Source organism: Pyrgilauda ruficollis, unplaced genomic scaffold, assembly GCF_017590135.1.
Source record: "Pyrgilauda ruficollis isolate IOZ18807 unplaced genomic scaffold, ASM1759013v1 scaffold204, whole genome shotgun sequence".
NCBI lineage: Eukaryota > Metazoa > Chordata > Aves > Passeriformes > Passeridae > Pyrgilauda > Pyrgilauda ruficollis.
The window spans coordinates 606,087-624,179 of NW_024519652.1; the positions used below are offsets into that span (position 1 = coordinate 606,087).

The window sequence follows — 18,093 nt, forward strand, 5'->3', positions numbered from 1 at the left end:
TCTTTTAACCCCACATTTATGGCTGTAAATTACATTTACAGCCATAAATAATGCATTCAGTGCATAATTTGTCCTTTTTTCTCTTTAAACAGTTTACAAACTTGAAGTATTTTGCTCTGCATTTGGAACGCTTCTACCCATCAGTGAAGTATGTCATCTCACTGGAGTGATTTTGCAATGATCTCATACCCCAAAAAGAAGCATATTTGACCTGATCTGTGGAAGAAGTAGGAATTATTGTTAGCCACAAGGTCATTTCTTCCCTTCCCAAAGGTGCTATCCTGCCAAAATTTGCAATAAAGTCTATTAAATAATATCTGTAATAACTTGCAGGTAGTATCGCTCCACCATATGTCATTTTGAAGGACATGAGTCCATGTATCTCAACTACTGTGCAAAAAGACTACTGATAAAGTAGTGCTTCCAGAAATGGCAATTAAATATTCCAATGTAATTTCTGGCAATTCCTCTCTGGCACTTCATCCAGCTTTCTCCAGAGCCTTTTCAAAAATACACTTCATTCTGCAGGAGTCTTTACCAGATTTTGTTAAAACTGCTTTTTTGAATTTTGTTAGTTGTAATTTTAATTATCTTCTGGTTTTGCCTTCAAAAAAAAAAAAAAAAGTCCAGAAGAAATGCCTTCTGGTATTCCATAATGTCAAAGTGAGGAGATGCCAGTGTGAGTTTAGACAACACATAAACACAAGACAGAGCCAATAATCTGGTGATGTTTTTGACTGCTGAATTCATCTGAAGAAAACTGAAGATCACATAACTACAGACTGGCTGAGACTGAAAGGGACCTTAATGCTCATCTTGTTCCAGCCCTCTGCCGTGTGCAAAGACACTTTCAAAGACACTTTCTACTACACCAGGTTGCTCTAAGCCCCATCCAACCCAGCCTTGAACACTACCAGGGATGGGGCAGCCACAGCTTCTCTGGGCAACCTGTGCCAGGGCCTCACCACCCTCACAGGGAGGAATTTCTTTGAAATATCTGATCAAACCTTGCTTTCTGTCAATGTGAGGTCATTCCCCCTTGTCACAGACTCACAGAATCACAGAATATTCTGAGTTGGAAAGGGCCCACTAAGATTATTCTGTCATTACAGGTCCCTGTCCAAAGTCCTCCTCCAGGTCTCCTGGAGCCTCTTTAGGCACTGGCAGGGTGTCTAAGGTCTCCCTGGAGCCTTCTCTTCTCCAGGCTGGACATCCCCAGCTCTCCCAGCCTGTCTTCAGAGCAGAGGGGCTCCATCCCTTAGAACATCTCCGTGGCCTCCTCTGGACTCTCTCCAGCAGCTCCACATCCTTCTGATGCTGGACTCCAGAGCTGGAGGCAGCTCTGCAGGTGGGGTATCACCTAAGCAGGACAGAGGGACAGAAACCCTTCCCCTGCTGCCCTGGCTGTGGGATCAGCCCAGCACATGGGGGCTTCTGGGCTCTCAGCACACATGGTCAAACCTGTTCAACTTCTCACCCATCAATACTCTAAAATTCTTCTCCCATGGGCTGCTTCCTGTTCATTCTTTGCCCAGCCTATGTTTGTGCTTGGGATTGCCCTGACCCATGTGCAGGACCTTGTAGGAATACAGCTAGAAAGTCGAGCTGGGAGCACTGTCCAGCTCATGACAAAAGCGGATATGTTAGCCTTAGTAGGCCACCAGCCTTGGCAACAGAAAGCAGAACCTTGAGGAAAGAATGCAGAAGTTAGCAGTGTGCTTGGTACGATGTGCTTGGTAAGCAGAACTTATATGAGATAATGCATACCTGCACTAGTTAGTAGGAGGCTCTGAATTAAGCAATGTTACGTAGTTACATAAATGTTATAGTTGTACTGTTTTTAGCAATTGCTGAAAAGGTATATAAGCTCAGCTTTGTGAATCAATAATGGCTTCATGTGTGCCAACCATGAAGTCAACATCTCTTTCATCAATTGCCATCAGGACCTTGGATGTGATCTGGTTGAACTTCACAAGGTTCACACAGACTCACTTCTCCAGCCTGCCAAGATCCCTCTTGACACCATCCCTTCCCTCTACACAGTAGGGGAAGGGATGGTGTCCACTAAGGTTGGGTGGATGGGGAGGTTATGGATGTGGGATGCACAGAGTGCTCCCATGTCCATAACCTTTCCATCTGCCCAGCCTCAGTGGTGTGTCTACTGTACTTGCTGCAGCTGCAGGAACTTCATCTTTTATCATAACATACTGCAGGAACACCCATGGGGACATAATAAAGGTTATATTGTGATCTTCAAAATGATGCAGACAGATAATGACAACCTTTTGATTTGGTTAAAAAATTCAAATGACAGTTTCCTAGGGCATCAGTAAATTACACAGGGCCCTATGTAATGCCATATACACAGGTGAGTTGGGAGTACTGCTCCAGCATTACTGCCTCCAGTGACTGCTCATAATTAGGGGCAAAAGAAACCACTGCCCAGCTGAAGCTTGCAAATACTCTACTTAAAATAATCCAACAATCCTAATTAATGAATGAATTATTGTAAGCCCTATAATTCCACAACAATCTGGGTTATTAAATGCCTGTCATCATGTTGAATGGTCACTGTGGTGAACTATACAAGGCAGGTACTAAACCTCCCAGAACTCATGAAAATCAGATGTAAATCTGAAACCTTATCCATACAAATGCCCTTGGAAATGGTTCTTTTTCATGCTGACATAACAAAACCTAACAATAAATCTGAAATTTAGAATAAGGCCAAAGCTTGAGCTAGTGTGAGCTGGAAATCTGCCAGGACTTCTTTGCAGCTGTATGAGTTCCACTGCTACAAAATCAGCAATATATCCACATGGGTTTTGGGGTCATATTTGAATTTTTCTCTGAGCAATATTTTACTTTTTAGTCCCTGAATTGTGTGTTAGAGCTCTCAGTCTACATCAAGCAGCAAATGCAATCTCCATACACAAGACAGGTGAACTGCAATGGTAAAGAAATAATTTGACTTTTCTAAACACCAGTGTTTTATCATCACAGTCTGGTCCTGTAGAAAATAAGAAAAGTAGGAAAATCCTGCCATGGTAATGACATATGGACTTAAAATTCAGCAACTTTCACTATGTAAATTAGTGTCCTGGTGTTCTCTGGGATAGAGTTAATTTTTTCCCTAGCTAGTAGCTGGTATATGGTTGTGTTTTGGATTTAGAATGAGAATAATGTTGATAACATATTTTTTATAGAAGGAGAAGATGAAGAAGTGGGGGAAAATCAGTCACAGAAGCATCATGTTTCATCTGAGGATGGACTTATTTTTTTTTAAACAATGTTTTGGGTTTTTCATATTTTGGGCAAACAAGCAGTGGCATCTTCACACTGCTTCCATAAATTGTTTTCAGTGCTTTATCTCAGGAAAGACTATTCTTATAGCTGTTATCTTCTTTGATTTTATATCTAAGTCTAAGCTAGAATTAGTCTAGGTCTCTGGAGGAAACATATTGAGAGTCTCAAAGGCAGAAAGCATTCTCAAAATTTCTTGATGTTTAGATAATTTTGTCATTCTGAATGCATTTTTCACACCTTGAGCAAAGAAACTCCCCAGATTTCATCCTAAAAATCAAGTTTCAATCATCCAAGGTGAAGATGGAATGCTTAAAAGGAAGGAGTGTCTTGTACTGAACCAGAAACCAGGAGGTGAATCAGATACAACAGGTCCACAATGACTGTGTTTGAACTTCCTGATCTCAGCATGTCTCAGGAGTCTGGGTGCTTGAAAATAGAACACTGGCTATAGAAAATACTGAAATAGAAGGTTTTTTTTTTTAATCAGAAAGAAAAAAAATGGAGACGTGCTTTTTCCCAGAAGATATTCCAAAAAAGGCCACTGTTTTTAATTAATTTTCCTGATCAGAGACAGCAACATCCTGTACTCACACACACCAGACTGAACGATGTCCAAAACTTAAGCCTGAGGTATCGAGTTTATTTAATGCCTACATGTAGAATCAAACAATTTGGGAAAAGAAGTCCATATAGATGTGTTACTATGAGATAAACCAGGGAATCACCCAGAAGAAAAGTTTAGCATCTCCATTTCAACTAGGAAGCATTTTGGAGAAAAGCAGACCATGGTGAGCAGCTGCAAAGGAAGGAGCAGGATGGAAGATGACTTCATGCTACAAGGATGGCCAGCAAACCCCAGAAAACTTGACTCTTCATTCCAGTTTTAATTTTACTTCCTCTTTTTAACAAGTTCACTGTTGAATACCCTAGACCAAAATAAGTGCTGAAGACAGTACTGTTACAACATCTCACTGGAGCACAGAATATTACAAACCGAGGAGTATTGCAGGTGAATGGAGCTTACTGGGCTTCCAGCAGGATGGTCTCCATGGTGTGAGAGATGCATGGTCTCCTCTGTTCAGGATGGATATTGCCTGGGTGGGATGGGATGGAGGTAGGTGCTGAGGGGATGGTTGCATTGGGCTTTGGTGTGTGTGGGCATCATGGCTGGTATGATGTGAGGTGAGCTGGCCTGATGTGGGATGGCTTGGCATGGAATGGGATGGGTCCATGTGCTGTGGGAAGGGTTTGTATGATATGGGGTTGGTTGGCACAGTGAGGGGCTGGTTGGTCTGTTGTCGGGCAGGTTGGGGTGACATAGGGCAGGTGGATGTGCTATGGAGAAGGCTGGCGTGATGCGAGGCAAGTGGATGTGATATGGGGAAGGTTCATAGAGTCATAGAATCATGGAATAAGCTGAGTTGGAAGAGGCTCATCAGGATCATCAACTCCAGTTCCTGGCCCTGTGTAGGACACCACAACAATCCCACCATGTGCCTGAGAGCATTGTCCAAATGCTTCTTGAGCTCTGTCATATTTGATGCTGTGACCACTTTCCTGGGGAGCCTATTCCAGTGCTCAACCACCCTCTCAGTGAAGAACCTTTTTCTAATATCCAACTCAAACCTTTCCTGACTCAGCTTCAGGCCATTCCTTCAGGTGCTGTCACTGCCCATAAGAGTTGAGAGACTGGTACATGCCCCTCTGCTTCTCCTCCTGAGGATACTAAAGACCTCAGTGAGGCCTACTCTTGTTGTTCAGTCTCTTCTCCAGGCTGAACAAAATAAATGACCTCAGCTGCTCCTTATAAGACTCTCCAGACCCTTCGCCATCCTCATGGCCCTCCTTTGGACCCTCTGCAACAGCCTAAAGCCTTTTTTATATTGACATGACATAGATGGATGTGGCACTGGGCACAGGCGGGCCTGTTTTGGGGGAGGTGTCACATGGGGCAGGTGGATATGATGTTGGGCAGGTCGCAGCGATGAGGAGGGGTGCTGACAATGACACCGGTTCCGATGCAGAGTCGGGCCCAGCCCCGCAACCCCTGGTTGCCATGGCGACCGCCCCTCCGCCCCCCGCCCAACCATTTCCCGTCCCACCACGTGATGACAACAGCACCCGCACACGTGACGGAGGGCATGCAATCAAACTCGATCTCCTCCAATCATCGCCCGCAGTTGGGGTGCCGTCCGCCTTCCGGAAGCGGGCCCTCTAATCGGCGCCGGCGCGCGTTCCAGCGGTTTGACAGGGCTGGCGCCGCGGGGCTTTGATTGGCGTCAGACTGAGCCAGTGGTAGCTCGGGAGGCCGTGTGGGCTCCCGCCCCTGCGGCGCCAGGACCAATGGGCGAGCGGGAGGCGGAGCTCCGCCCACCCCCCGGCACTGCGGTAATATGGCTCCGTAGCGGGCGGCCGGCTCGGCGTTGCTGCTGCCATTAACCCCTGCGCGCCCGGCGGCCCCGGGGGAGGGGAGCGGGGACCCTCCGTGAGGATGACCTCGGCTGCCGGTCCCGCCGCGTTGCCGCCCGGCTCCGCCGCCCGCGCCCTGCATGTGGAGCTGCCTTCGCAGCAGGTACGGCGGGGCCTCGGGACGGCGCTCGGAGGGCGCTGAGGCGGTGGAGGGTGTCCTGAGGTGAATCAGGGGTGTCCCCTGAAGTGTGGGGTGTTCTGAGGTGAAGGGGATGTGCTCTTTTAGGCGTGGGATGCCTTGAGGGGCGTGCTCACTGAGGTGTGGGTTGTTCTGGGGTGAAGGGAGATGTTTCCTGACCTGAAGGTGCTCCCTCGGGTGAACGGGAGTGCTCCCTGAGGTGAAGGGCTGGACAGGTACTCCATGGGGTGTCAGTGGGGATCCCCCGAGGTCTGGGGGTACCTGAGGTAGGGTCCCCGAGCTGATGGAAGGGGAGTCCCTGAGGCAAGGGGCAGTTTGAGCACCTTTCTCTCTTAGGCTGGCACGAAGGCGAGAGGAAGCACGGGGATAGGGGTCTGTGCCTCTCTCCCAGAACACTCCTTCTGTGCCTACAAAGGATCTGGAGCCGACTAAAGGTGGGAGTTGCAGCAGGAATAACACCGTGAAAATCAGTGTTAAACTTGGGCACCTCGTGAGGCCGGAGCAGCTGGGGTGTCCCCTCCTCCCTCTCTTGGCGGGGTGGGAAGCAAGTGTGGATATAACATGAGGTGTATTGTGAAAGGTGGTGAAATGTTCTCTCCCCATTGCATCTTTCCTTCACGTAACTCTGTTTTTCCTGTTTGCTGATAGTTGGCTTTTGGTTTACTGGGCATTTGTCCCACACTTTCATTTTGGAGAGCACTAATTTTAAGTGAGGAAGGAAGACTTAGTTCTGCCTGAGCATTTAGCAATCCCTATCAAACTGACTCTGTGCCCTTTCCCCTCTTGCATGTGGTGACCTTGATTGTACAGGAGCTGGAGCAGGAGTGGTGAAAGCGGGAGTAATTAGCAAAATTTTGCTTTTCTTTAGAAATAGTGTAAGATGTAAATGTTGTTTAGGCTCATTGACTCAGTGCAGTGGATATTATTACGAGTTAGACATGCGATCTGTTTTACTTGACCTACATGTTACCAGGTGGGAGTATAAAGAGTATCTAGAGAAAAAATCAACAGATGTTAACTTGAAGTGGATCTACAACTGCTCTTTCATTAAACATGTTCTAGAAGGCATCCACTTGGGGGCAAAGGGAGGGAAGTGGAGGTGGCTGTTGGCCACCTGACCCTAATTTACGAGCAAGTACTTATTCTGAAATGTGAGTCTGCTCTGTGTTAATAAATATAAACATGAACGCTGCTCTGTATGAACAGGAAACAATGGATTGTCCACAAGATCAAGTATGGCCTTCTCCTTGCCGAATTTTTGGTTTTATTCTTTCTCAGGCTTGTGCAGGGACTGAGTGAATGCTGCAGGGAGAAGCCTGAGATATTAGTCATTGGATTTCGTTTGTGAAAGTGAGACCAAAACAGCCTTTTTCTTCTAGGAGCAGAAACTTTTATAGGAGTTCCTAGGAGCAGAAACTGAGTCATCAATTATAGGATGTTCCAGTTGAGTAAATATTTAGCGAGGATGCTTGTATGTTAATTGTAGCAAGTGTAAGGCTGTGACAGAGACTGAGGTATTCTGCTTTGTGCTCTGCTAACACAAGGACTGTGTGCTGAGGGATCTGGGTACTGTGTCTGTACTTGGAATCAAATTGAGAAACTCAATTGAACACACTGATAGCAAATCATCCTCTTTCTTTGTATTACCTGAGCTCAAAAGTCTGTTACTGAAGTTCAGGATACCTTGAAGGGGCTCAGCACACTGGAGATATTTTACTGCAGAATTATGGAAAAGATAAGTCATTCCTAGTCTATTGTACCACCTCTGTAATGCCATAGTCTGGCTGACCCAAGCTATGTGATGCTACTTGAGGCAAGGTAATTGTTGCACGAAATCAACCTGGTGATTTGTTTCAGTGGGCAGCTTTCTCTAGGACACCCAAAGCTACATTTTTTTGACTGTAAGAATTGAGAGCAGGATGGTCTGAGTCATGGCTAGAAATCTCTCTAAAGACAAATTCTCAACTGTGAATTCAAAGTGAGTGCTTTTAATGACTGAAGTGACTTTTTAGGGGCAGAAATACTGACAGTGTAATTTGGATTTAGTCTAGCTTTAATTGTTCCAGTAACATTCACATTGATTGGAAAACAATGTTCCTGCTACTGACACTTCTGCAGGAGAGAAAAGTTAAGTCTGAAACCTTTTGCTACTGTGATGACACTTACATCAAAAGTGACTGACCGCTTCTGTAACTTGTTTGTGTAGCGGGATGATTGGAGCAGAGAATGTTTTTGCTGTTGTATTCTGTATTTTAAGTAAGAGAAATAGAGGATATGACTGTAAAGAAATGCATCTGATTAAGCATAAAATTCCCATTCTAATCCCTTAGTAATTGTGTCAGGATGTGCTCACTTACAGCAAAAGAGAACAACAACAGAACTGAAAATGTGAAATGATTGCACTTCAGGAGCAGAGATTCTTTAGTAATATCTCTTTGCAGTTGCTCGATGCAGGAAAACTGGGAGTGTCATTATAACTTAAGGATTTCTGGATGCTCAAAACAAACTGTTCAATCCTGTCATTATAAGCAGTTCAAAGCAGTGGAGGGGTTGGGGGACCCAAACCTTTCAGACTCTTGTATATCCTCAGTGGAAGGGATTGGACAGAAAAATGCAGCCTGAATGTAGAGAGGCAGTCATGCCACAGTCAAATGATCTGTTGAGTGCTGCTACGCTAATTGCTGGCCAAAACAGATTTCATGTGTGGCTGTCTAGTGACAGGAAAGCACATAGTCATGGACTCCAGAACCAGTGCCTGGGAGGGTCTACGTGAGGGAGGGAGATGGATGTGCTGAGTATGGATGTGGTGGTAAGGAGGGAAGGAGTAAATTGTGCCATTGTGCACAGCCATCAATAGTGTCAGACCAGGCGACTCAATATTTTCTGTATCTTTCAGTTCACAAACATCTCTTGACAGATAGTGAAAGTTTCTGTGGAGAGGAGCAGCAATGAGGTTTCAGCTACAGGTGTCAAAAATGTATTTTAGGGTAGAGCAAAACCAGTTAGTGAAACTTCTCAAGGACACTCTGTAGCCTCCATTAACATTAAGGCTGGGATTCCTAAAGGTCCAGTTGGAGTTTTACGCAATTGTATGAGTCCAAGAGCAGTGCTCATCATACATGACTCCTGTGACTTCCACAACAGCATCTCTACCCTCAGGATTTGACCGTCTAACGAACTCCTTATCCATCTAACAGTCCACTCATCAAATCCATCTCTCCAATTTGGAGAGAAGGATGTTGTGGGGAACTGAGTCAAAGGCTTTACAGAATTCCAGATAAATGACATCTGTAACTCTTCCCTTGTCCACTGATGTAGCTACCCCATCACAGAAGGCCATTGGGTTGGTCAGGCAGGACTTTGCTTTGATGAAACCATGCTGGCTGTTGAATCACCTCCCTGTCTTCCATGTGCCTTAGCACAGCTTCTCAGAGAATCTGTTCTGTGGTGTTCCCAGGCTATCACAGAGGTGAGGCTGACAGGGTGGTAGCTCCCAGGGTCCTCCTTTCTGGTCCTTTTAAAGATGGGTACTGTGCTTCCCCTTTTCCAATCACCTGGCACTTCACCTGACTTCCAATATCACTTCCAACATCATGGAGAGTGTCTTGGCAACTAAATCAGCCAGTTCCCTCAAGACTGTGATGCATCCCATTGGGTCCCATAGACTTGTGCACATTCAAGTTCCTCAGGTGGTTGTGAACCCAGTCTTAGAGTGTGAGAGGCTTTGTTCCCCCAGTCCCCATCCTGCTGTCCATCTATTTAGGATGTGCAGGAAGAGAGGTTGTCGTTGGAGATGGAGGCAGAAGAATTGTTGAGTACCTCACCCTTCTCACAGTTGTTACCAGTTTTCCAGCATTATTTATCAGGGGCTAACACCTTCTTTGGCTTTCTTTTTCTGGGTAGCACACATGGAGAAGCCCTTCTTTTGTGTCCCCTGCCAGGTTCAGTTCCAGATTTGACTTCTGTTTCTTTCTTTAAAGACGTGCATCACTCATACACAATGTTTTGGGCAACATGGCAGAAAGGGATGATTCAAAGTGTGCTGGCAAATGTGTTTGAGCGGTCTTGTGTAGGAAAAGTGAAGAAAGTTACTGTATGGGCCCAGGGCTGCACATGAATGAGACTTTAAACTAAACAATGAGAAAACAGTATCTTTTTAAACATTAGTTTTCTATTACTCTTGTTATATATTCTCCTGAGTTATATGGAAAATAAAATACTGATTCTTAAATATTTTATTTCCCCTTTCCTACAAAAAATGGCAGGAGGGGGGCAATCAGAATAATGGATGGAAAGAGTTGTATTAGAATATTGCTTTCACTTCTCTTTGACACACGCTGTCTTTAAATGCTGAGAGAGAGGGAAGTGCTGGTCCAGTGAAAGACCACATTGTGAGTTGTGACCTGCTGATCTTAGATGTATCCATACCCAGCTGTATCAATGTTTAGTGTTTGTTAGAGATAAATTAGAAGGAGTAGTTGTTAAAGTTACTGGAAAATTGTAATTTTAGCCCAGAAGACTGGCTGTTAAGCTGGGGCTGGAATTTTGCTATCTGCAGTGTACTTTCTGTATTGTGTAAGGGATGCAGGGGTGTTTTGCAGACCAAATGATCTGTTGATAAGTTAGACTGTTATGTCCAAAAGCTGTACTAAGTCAGTTTTCATGCTTTATTTGGGATGTTTGTGGTGGGTTATGGAGTGCTCTTAATTGAGCAACTTGCTAGCTAAAGACCGAAGTCTCATTTATGAAGGGAAACTGACTTTTTTGCTCTAGATTTATCATCCAGCAACAAGATAAGCATAAATATGCTTCAGGTTATTAATCATCATATGCTGTTTGCTTTTGCAACCCAGAGTGTCCTTTAGTGCTTCTTTAAGGTCAAAATTGCCATTGTTTTGATTTTTGATTTGTTCTGTAAGGCCCTGTTTACTTTTTGGGTGCTTCCTTCTGAGTATCACCTTGATATGCCCTGGTTATTCCCACAGCAAATGTGGACCAATGCTCCCTTCCCCAAGGTCATGCTAAGAGGCTTAAGGGACTTCTCTCAACTGCTGCAGTGTGTTATTAATGAGATGGGACTTGCACCCTGATGTCCTTTTCTGTCTGGTGGGTTAGTTCCCATGCTGTGTCAAAGAAGCAGATACAGTTTCAGTCTTTCATCTTGAGATTAAGTACTTACTTAGCCAAACTCAGAGAAAAGCATCAATAAGGAAAGATGTTATTTCTAGCTACCTCTTCTAAAAGGTTTTGGTTAAAGATGGAAAGACTGTCTAGTTTCCTGTTAGTTGCATCTTATGTAAACACATATCAATAAGAGCTTTATCTGGCCAGTGAGCAATGTTTATAAGATTTTCCTAGCCATAGTTTAGAGCAATTTTTTAGGGTGTGCTGACAGTTCTTACTCTTTGGAGCTGTGTTGTTTGCCAGCTCGCTGGATCTGTCGCTCTTGATGTTATAGTGACCATAACCAAATACAGCTGTTGCAACAATACCCAGAAAGAAATTTATTTGCCCAAGACCCTGCATAGGCACATGATTTGGCTTTTGCACCCTTCCTGCTAACATTATGTTTAAGTTAATTCTGTGTATTGAGTCTTGTTTCGCCACATCTAAACAGCTATGTTTGTGTCCCAAGACTGAATGTGTCTTCTGTACCTGCCTCTACAAAATGTTTTAAATAACAGGCTTTTACAATCTTTCTGCAGAAATTAGCACCAAAAAAAAGATGCAGAAGATTAGTGAGTCGTGTGAACATCAAGAGCTTACATCAGTTTTAGTTTTAGCTCTTTCATTCATTTTGGATTCTTAAGTGGTGTAGATTTTCTACATATGATTATGGGGTACAAAGAGAAGATTTCTTGTACCAGCCAAACAGTTACCAGCTGTTTATATCATTTTGTGGGGGTAGAAGTTGGGTTCTGAGTTGCTCCTCAGTGAAAATGCAATACTTCCTTAGTGAGGAAGTAGTTTAGAGGTTTAGCTAGTACGAAAGGGTGCAGGGAAGGATAGACTAGAGAATGCAGCTGTCTTTCAAGAGTAATACATAGCCCTAAGTTTTTTCAGTTATAGTATAATTATCTGTTTTAATTATGTTCTGGTGTGACTGTTGCTTTAGTTAGTATTAAAGGAGCAGATAATGCCATAGATGAACATATTTTGTTAGATCTAAAACTGACTTAGATGTTGCATTCTTTAACTCCATACTGACCTTGCAAAGGGCTGTTTTACATTCAGATAGTTGGAAAATAATTATACTTCTGCATGGACCATGTCAAGTATTGAGATATTCCTTATTCTTCCTGTTTCACTTTCTCTTGGCTTGAATTAGGGCAGACTTGATGTCTTGAACATCTTCCATTTGCTGACTGTTCCTGGTGAAGCTCTCAGGGCAGTACAGAAACAGGAGTAGCCATGGCATGGGGTATGGATGATTAGAAACCTGTATTGACCCTTGATGTGTTCACATGAAAGCTACATAGCTGTTTTCCTTCTTAAGGGAAACTTTCAAAAGCCTTTCAGATGCCCAGAAGTGCGAAGGAAAGGAGGCACTTTGATTTAAGGATCTGTAAACTAAAATTCACATTTGTGCATCTTGGAAAACTTTGATCCCATGTTGATGAAATAGCTTTGATTTTTCTTGTGGGCATTTAGGCTTTGACTTTTCTTGTGGTCATTTAGTTTGGGTAAATCATTCTGCACAGGTTCATTGTATCTGGTTCCTTGCATAAGATCTTTGGAAATGTGAGGTGTGTGATGTATGCGAGTGTGTTGCACCTTCACAGGAAAAAAAGTGTAGTTGTGTTCCTACAGTGCATCTTCCAACTGGTGTTGTCCTCAGTTCTGATTCCTAAATTCCTTTTAGAAATAAAGTCAGTTGCAAGAAAGTAGCTTAATCTTAAAAAGGGAAAGGAGTTCCTGGATGGCTGTTGATCACTTGACATGGGGAAATGGAGACAGGAAGAAGGCACAGTTATAAGAAGAACTACAAATGATTCATTGAACTAATTATGGCTGTATATGAACTAGTTATGGCTATGTAGCTTTGAAGGCCTTGCTGTCTTCAAATGTGTACTGGAAGACATTAACATAGAATTCCTTAAAATTCCTTATGGTGTGTCCCACAGAAATTGCATATCAAATGCTTCTGCTTTGCATCAGAAGTAGATCTGAAAGCCCATTTGATTCTCTTTGACTCTGAACTGTGGAAAACTGTTAAATTGCAAACCTCATAAATCTTCCTAGCGAGTGTGTAAATTAGAGTACAAGCATTTCCTTGCCCTTCTTGTGGTTTTAAGTAGCCATACATCTGAGTAATGCCTAAACTTCCCAAGTACTTTTCTTGGGTAGTTATGTTTTGCAGCAGAGGTGACCCAAACCTTCTCTGAGATATGCTCCACTTAAAAAAAAAAAAAGATATTAAATTGGAAAATGAGGTAGCTTGAAAACTTACATAAAATTAAGTATGAATTTTTCTCTACCACTTGACTTACAAGAGATGGGATCATGTGATTGCTTCTTAATATTCAAACTGGTACGGAGAGGTGAAAGCAAATAGTGCAAATCTGAGGAAGTTGGAACGTGCAATATTGAAGTGTAGAGCAGTGCTGTGATAATAAATAATGCTCACATTGACTAAATATAGATCCTATTTTGGTAACTTTTTTTTTTTGTTTTAGGGCTGGAGGTTTTATACTTTTTAAGAAAAAGACCCAGCTCAACCTGTCTGCTATGAGCTACAAAGCACACAGAGCCCTCTGTTTTAATATGACTTAATTCTGACAAATATCCAGACATCTAAATAGCTGACATTGCAAGCTCAGGTCCGTTCAGTTCACAAACAGTGGATTTGCTGTAGTAACATTTGTGTTGCTGACTAATCTCTGCCTTCTGCTTTAATGCTAAAATAGTTGGAAGGATTTTGTTTAAATTCTTCCAGAGCTTCTGTGGGTCATAGAGCAAGGAACCAAGCTATGAAATTAATGTGAAAACCAGGTAAAAACAGAGTGTGTACCATGTCATACAGAGGTCAAAGCTGATCCTGATCTGAAAAGAATTCAGGGAATTTACTTCCTTGACAGAATTGTGAGGAATGCACCAGTTTGAAAACAGAGATGGTGCCCAGAGATGAAGACTGTCTTGGCATGTCTTGATTAAAAACTGTTTGATAAGCAGGGAAGTCTGTTAAAGGCTAAGGAAGTAGACCTGATGCTGAAATTTCAGCCAGTGTTGAAAGTTTTGTTCTGGAAATACGATAATTGGCTTTTCAGCTCATCAGGCCTCTGAGAGAGCCCTGAGTGGTGATATAATTTTGGTGAATTTGGGCTAAGTAATTTACATAAACTTCTACTTTGCTTGTACAAGATGATTTCCCAGCTTTCTTTATGCTGGTTTTACCATTGTATTTACATTTCAGGCAAAAGTTAGTTTCTGGTTACATGGGTTGTAGGGAAAATCATCAGGAATGGGATGGGTGGGGCAGCCTTTTTCAAGTTCAGTCACAGATGTATAAAACTTTCTCCCTGGGCAATTTAATTTAGGCTTCATTCTGGAAAATGTATTTCAAATTATAAAATTCTTAAAAAATCTGCCTGATGGAATTTCTGAAACTTGCTTATGGCCATGGGTGCAGTGAGCCCACTGTCACTTAATAACATCTGGAAGTTTTCAGCCAAACCCTCCATTCACAGAGGGGGCTGTTTGATGGCATCTTGGACGGTCCTTGCTGTAAGAAACCAAACTGCCTGCCTTACTTAAGTTCAGATACTCCCTTGACACCTTTGCAAATTTATTCAGCATGTCAAAGGGCCTGCTGAGAGTAGAATTGATGAACAGCGTTGCTAACAGAGCCAGTGCTAAAGAGGGAAGACCGTGCTACTGGGAGAAGGCAGATGTGGGACAAGAAGACAGGCCTCCCCTTTTCCCAGCTGTGAGCCATTAGATCATCCCAGCTGCCGACAGCATGATAGGCTTCATGTGATTAGAATGGGCTTTGCTGTTGCCCATATTAGTGACCTGAGCTTCACAATTGAGACTTGGAGCTGGAGCTAGAGTCAGTGTGATGGCTGAGTACCAGAAATAGAACAGGGTGTTTGGCTGTGTTCTCATCCAGCCTGGATATACTGACTTTTTTTTTTTTTTTTTTTTTTTTTTTTTTTTTTTTTTTTTTTTTTTTTTTTTTTTTTTAAATTTTTTTTTTTTCTGAAGGTCATCAGATTCTTGTAAGGGAATAATGAAGTGGTTAAGATGGAAGAGGAATCACAACTCTCCATGCTTGCTTTTGCTACCCATTATATGACCTTGAACAAATAATTCTGAAATTCCATGAATACTTGAGGCTGTTGTAGGTAGTCCTGTTCTCCTGCCATGAGCAGCAGACCTTGTGTTAACAACAGTGCACTTCTCTCTCATTTGACTTACTCCCTTTTCATACCTCCCTGCTGTGTCATCTCTACAGTGATTTTTATTAATTATACCAGATTATTAGACAAAAAACAGTGAATAGCTTTATCACTTCTCTTTCTCAGGCCTGGAGGAAAGCAAAGAGTGGCATCTGGATAAGCTTAAGCCGAAAAGAAACTTAAGTGTTGAAGTCTGCCTCCTCTGTCCTCTTCTGTGGTGGGCGCATGTGTGTAGCTGTAGGGAGTTGAATTGGAGGAATTTAGCCAGATATTACCCTTACTAACCCAGTTAGTTACCCTTACTGACTTTTGTTTTTGGCAGCTTTACCTTGGTTTAATTTTTTGATCCTCACTATAAGACTGCACAAAACACATTGTGCAAGATGGGAACATGCTGAAGGTGGCATTCTAGGCAGAGGTAGTAGAAAGATTATGGTATCTTAGTGTTGAGGGAATTAGAGCATGAAGGGACCAGACAGTTTCAGTCCTTTAGACCTCAAAAGACGTGGCAGACTGTCATCTGATGAAAAAGCCGTCTTAGCAAGGTTGATGATGAAAATACTTGCTTCTGGAGCAGTCTGATTTGAGTGAAGCTGGTCCTCGCTGAGCAGGGATGGTATTGCTGTGCTCCACAGCAGCTCTGTTTGTTAAGATGCTGTTGTAGCATCCCAGTATTCTGGGAAGGTGCTTTTCTGCCTCTGCAGGCATGAGGGATGAAACCTGATGGTAGGTTCTGCTCTTCAGAGCTCTCCTACAGCTTTCCTGATCAGACTTTCTGCCTATCTTTGGGATAGCTGTTTGCTTAGGACCTGTGCTGTCTTTACATGCAGCAGTGTTTTTAAAACACAAGCTACTCAGGATTGCTCCTAATGGAAAATAAGTGTATCTCTTCTCCTGGTTTGTAGTCATTTATCTTCAACATAGAAGGAAGCACTAATTTCTTTCATCATGTGTGATCAACATGTAGTTGCTATATAGCAGTTGCTTTTAATCAGATGCAATTTAGAATGGCAATTAAAGCAAAGGATAACCAGGCCTCTAATGTAATTTCACGGTTCCATTGGCTTTCTTGGGAATTGCAAAGGTCTAGGACAATTGTAACCAAAATAACTTGTGTCACAACCCCCCAAGAATGACCTGTTAGACCTGCTGTACTACTGTGCTAAGCACTGATCCAGATATGCCCCTGTTAAGGCTGCATGTGATGAATTGAGAGCTCTTGGAAAGGTTAAACTACCTTTTCCATGGTATTAGTTCTGCAAAAATAACTTTTTTTTTTGCTGTAGATGCTTCTCTGAAGTCTTCAGTCCTGTATTGCTGGTAACCTATAAACGCTTTGACGAGATAGTGATAATGAGCTATATTCATTGCATATTTTGCTCTTTTTTTTAAAAAATGAAAACAGGTCCTGCGCTATCATCTTGCACTCACGCTGGCCTTTTTGAAGTGACTCATGAGGCTGCCAAGGCACTTAGATTGTTTTTTAGCCCTTGTATTTTGAATTTTAAGGTGGACTTTTTAGAATGACTGTTCTGGCTGCAGAGTGTCTTATCCTGGGGGAATCCTCCCTCATGATGAAGAATTTCTTGACACTTTTACAGAAAGAGCAAAATAGCTGAAACTTGCTGCTAAAAGAAGGGACCCTTTTTAGCACTTCACCTAGAAGTAGGAGGAAATGAAAGAATTGTGTATTATCTGCAGCTACTGTATTCAACATAGAATGTACTGGTTTATTCTCTAAAAACAGTTGCTTTTGCAGTTCGAAATGCTCTGGTACATCCTTGTGAAGTTCCTTCCCCTTGGCTCGTGGCAGTGCCCAGCTCTGTTGCTCCATGTACACTTCAAGCTGGTGGTTTCATTCCAGCCATTTTCTGCTTTCAGCCTCTTGCTGCTGCGTTGTCCCCTCCTTGGTCCGCTCAACTGCTTGTCCAGCCATATTGAGGAACTGAGCTGGTGAAACTAACCCAGGAAAAGGGAGAGGTGGTTAGTTTCCATCCAGATTGGTTCCCAGATATGATTCTGTGAGCAGCTGCGCAAGTGCCTTATTTATGGTGTAACGAATAAGAAAGGGTGATGCAGTGCTGGGGGTTGGCAGTGTTGGGCTGATGCTGGTGCTAGCTGAGCTGCAACATAGTGAGGTTTTTGTTTTGTGTATTCCAATGTCTCCAGCACAAAATGATATGACATGCATAGGAGGTAACACTAGGTATTTAAAATTTCCCTCAAAATATTATTCACTTTGTCACAAAACAAAGCCCTTGATAAGAAAGTCTAGAACCTATTTCAGTTGTCTTTGGGTATGTCTTTGTAGCTGATAGTGTTCTGATTTAAGCTAATTATCTTTGATCAGGAGAGGTTAATTAACTCTGAATGTTGCCTGTGTAGAGTTCTGAGGAAATTGGAATAATTCAGTATAATATCAGTGAACATAGTGGGTGAACGGGAAGATTTATTATCAGGATTCAAGTCTCTCTGTCATCATGACGTCACTAAATGGATAGGAGGAGAGTGCTGGCTAAGCTGGAGATTCAAACAGACATTCATTACCTGTTGCACATCGAGTTCTTAACTATGTTGTGGTCTCATAGCCCCAGATTTAATGATCCTCTTCCAACGGGTTTAGGAGAAGTGAGACTTGAATCCCCAGATCCTGAAGGGTGCAAGGAAGTCACAAATCATGGAGATAAGGACTCACATCTTGTTCAGAGGTGCAGTTGTAGGTTAGGACACTGGACAGCTTTTTTTCTCCCCCCCCCCCCCCCCCCACCCACCCCACTCACC

The 18,093-nt window shown here is 43.0% G+C and overlaps 1 protein-coding gene across 1 annotated transcript in view; it reads left to right on the forward strand.

Moving 5' to 3' along the window:
• The first annotated feature begins 5,534 nt into the window (after window positions 1-5,534).
• Window positions 5,535-18,093, forward strand: part of UVRAG (UV radiation resistance associated) — a 99,807-nt gene continuing 87,248 nt past the window's right edge. The window contains exon 1 of the mRNA XM_041467284.1: window positions 5,535-5,878. Within this exon, the coding sequence (XP_041323218.1) occupies window positions 5,798-5,878 (81 nt within the window). The 5' untranslated portion in view covers window positions 5,535-5,797. The remainder of the gene's footprint in view (window positions 5,879-18,093) is intronic.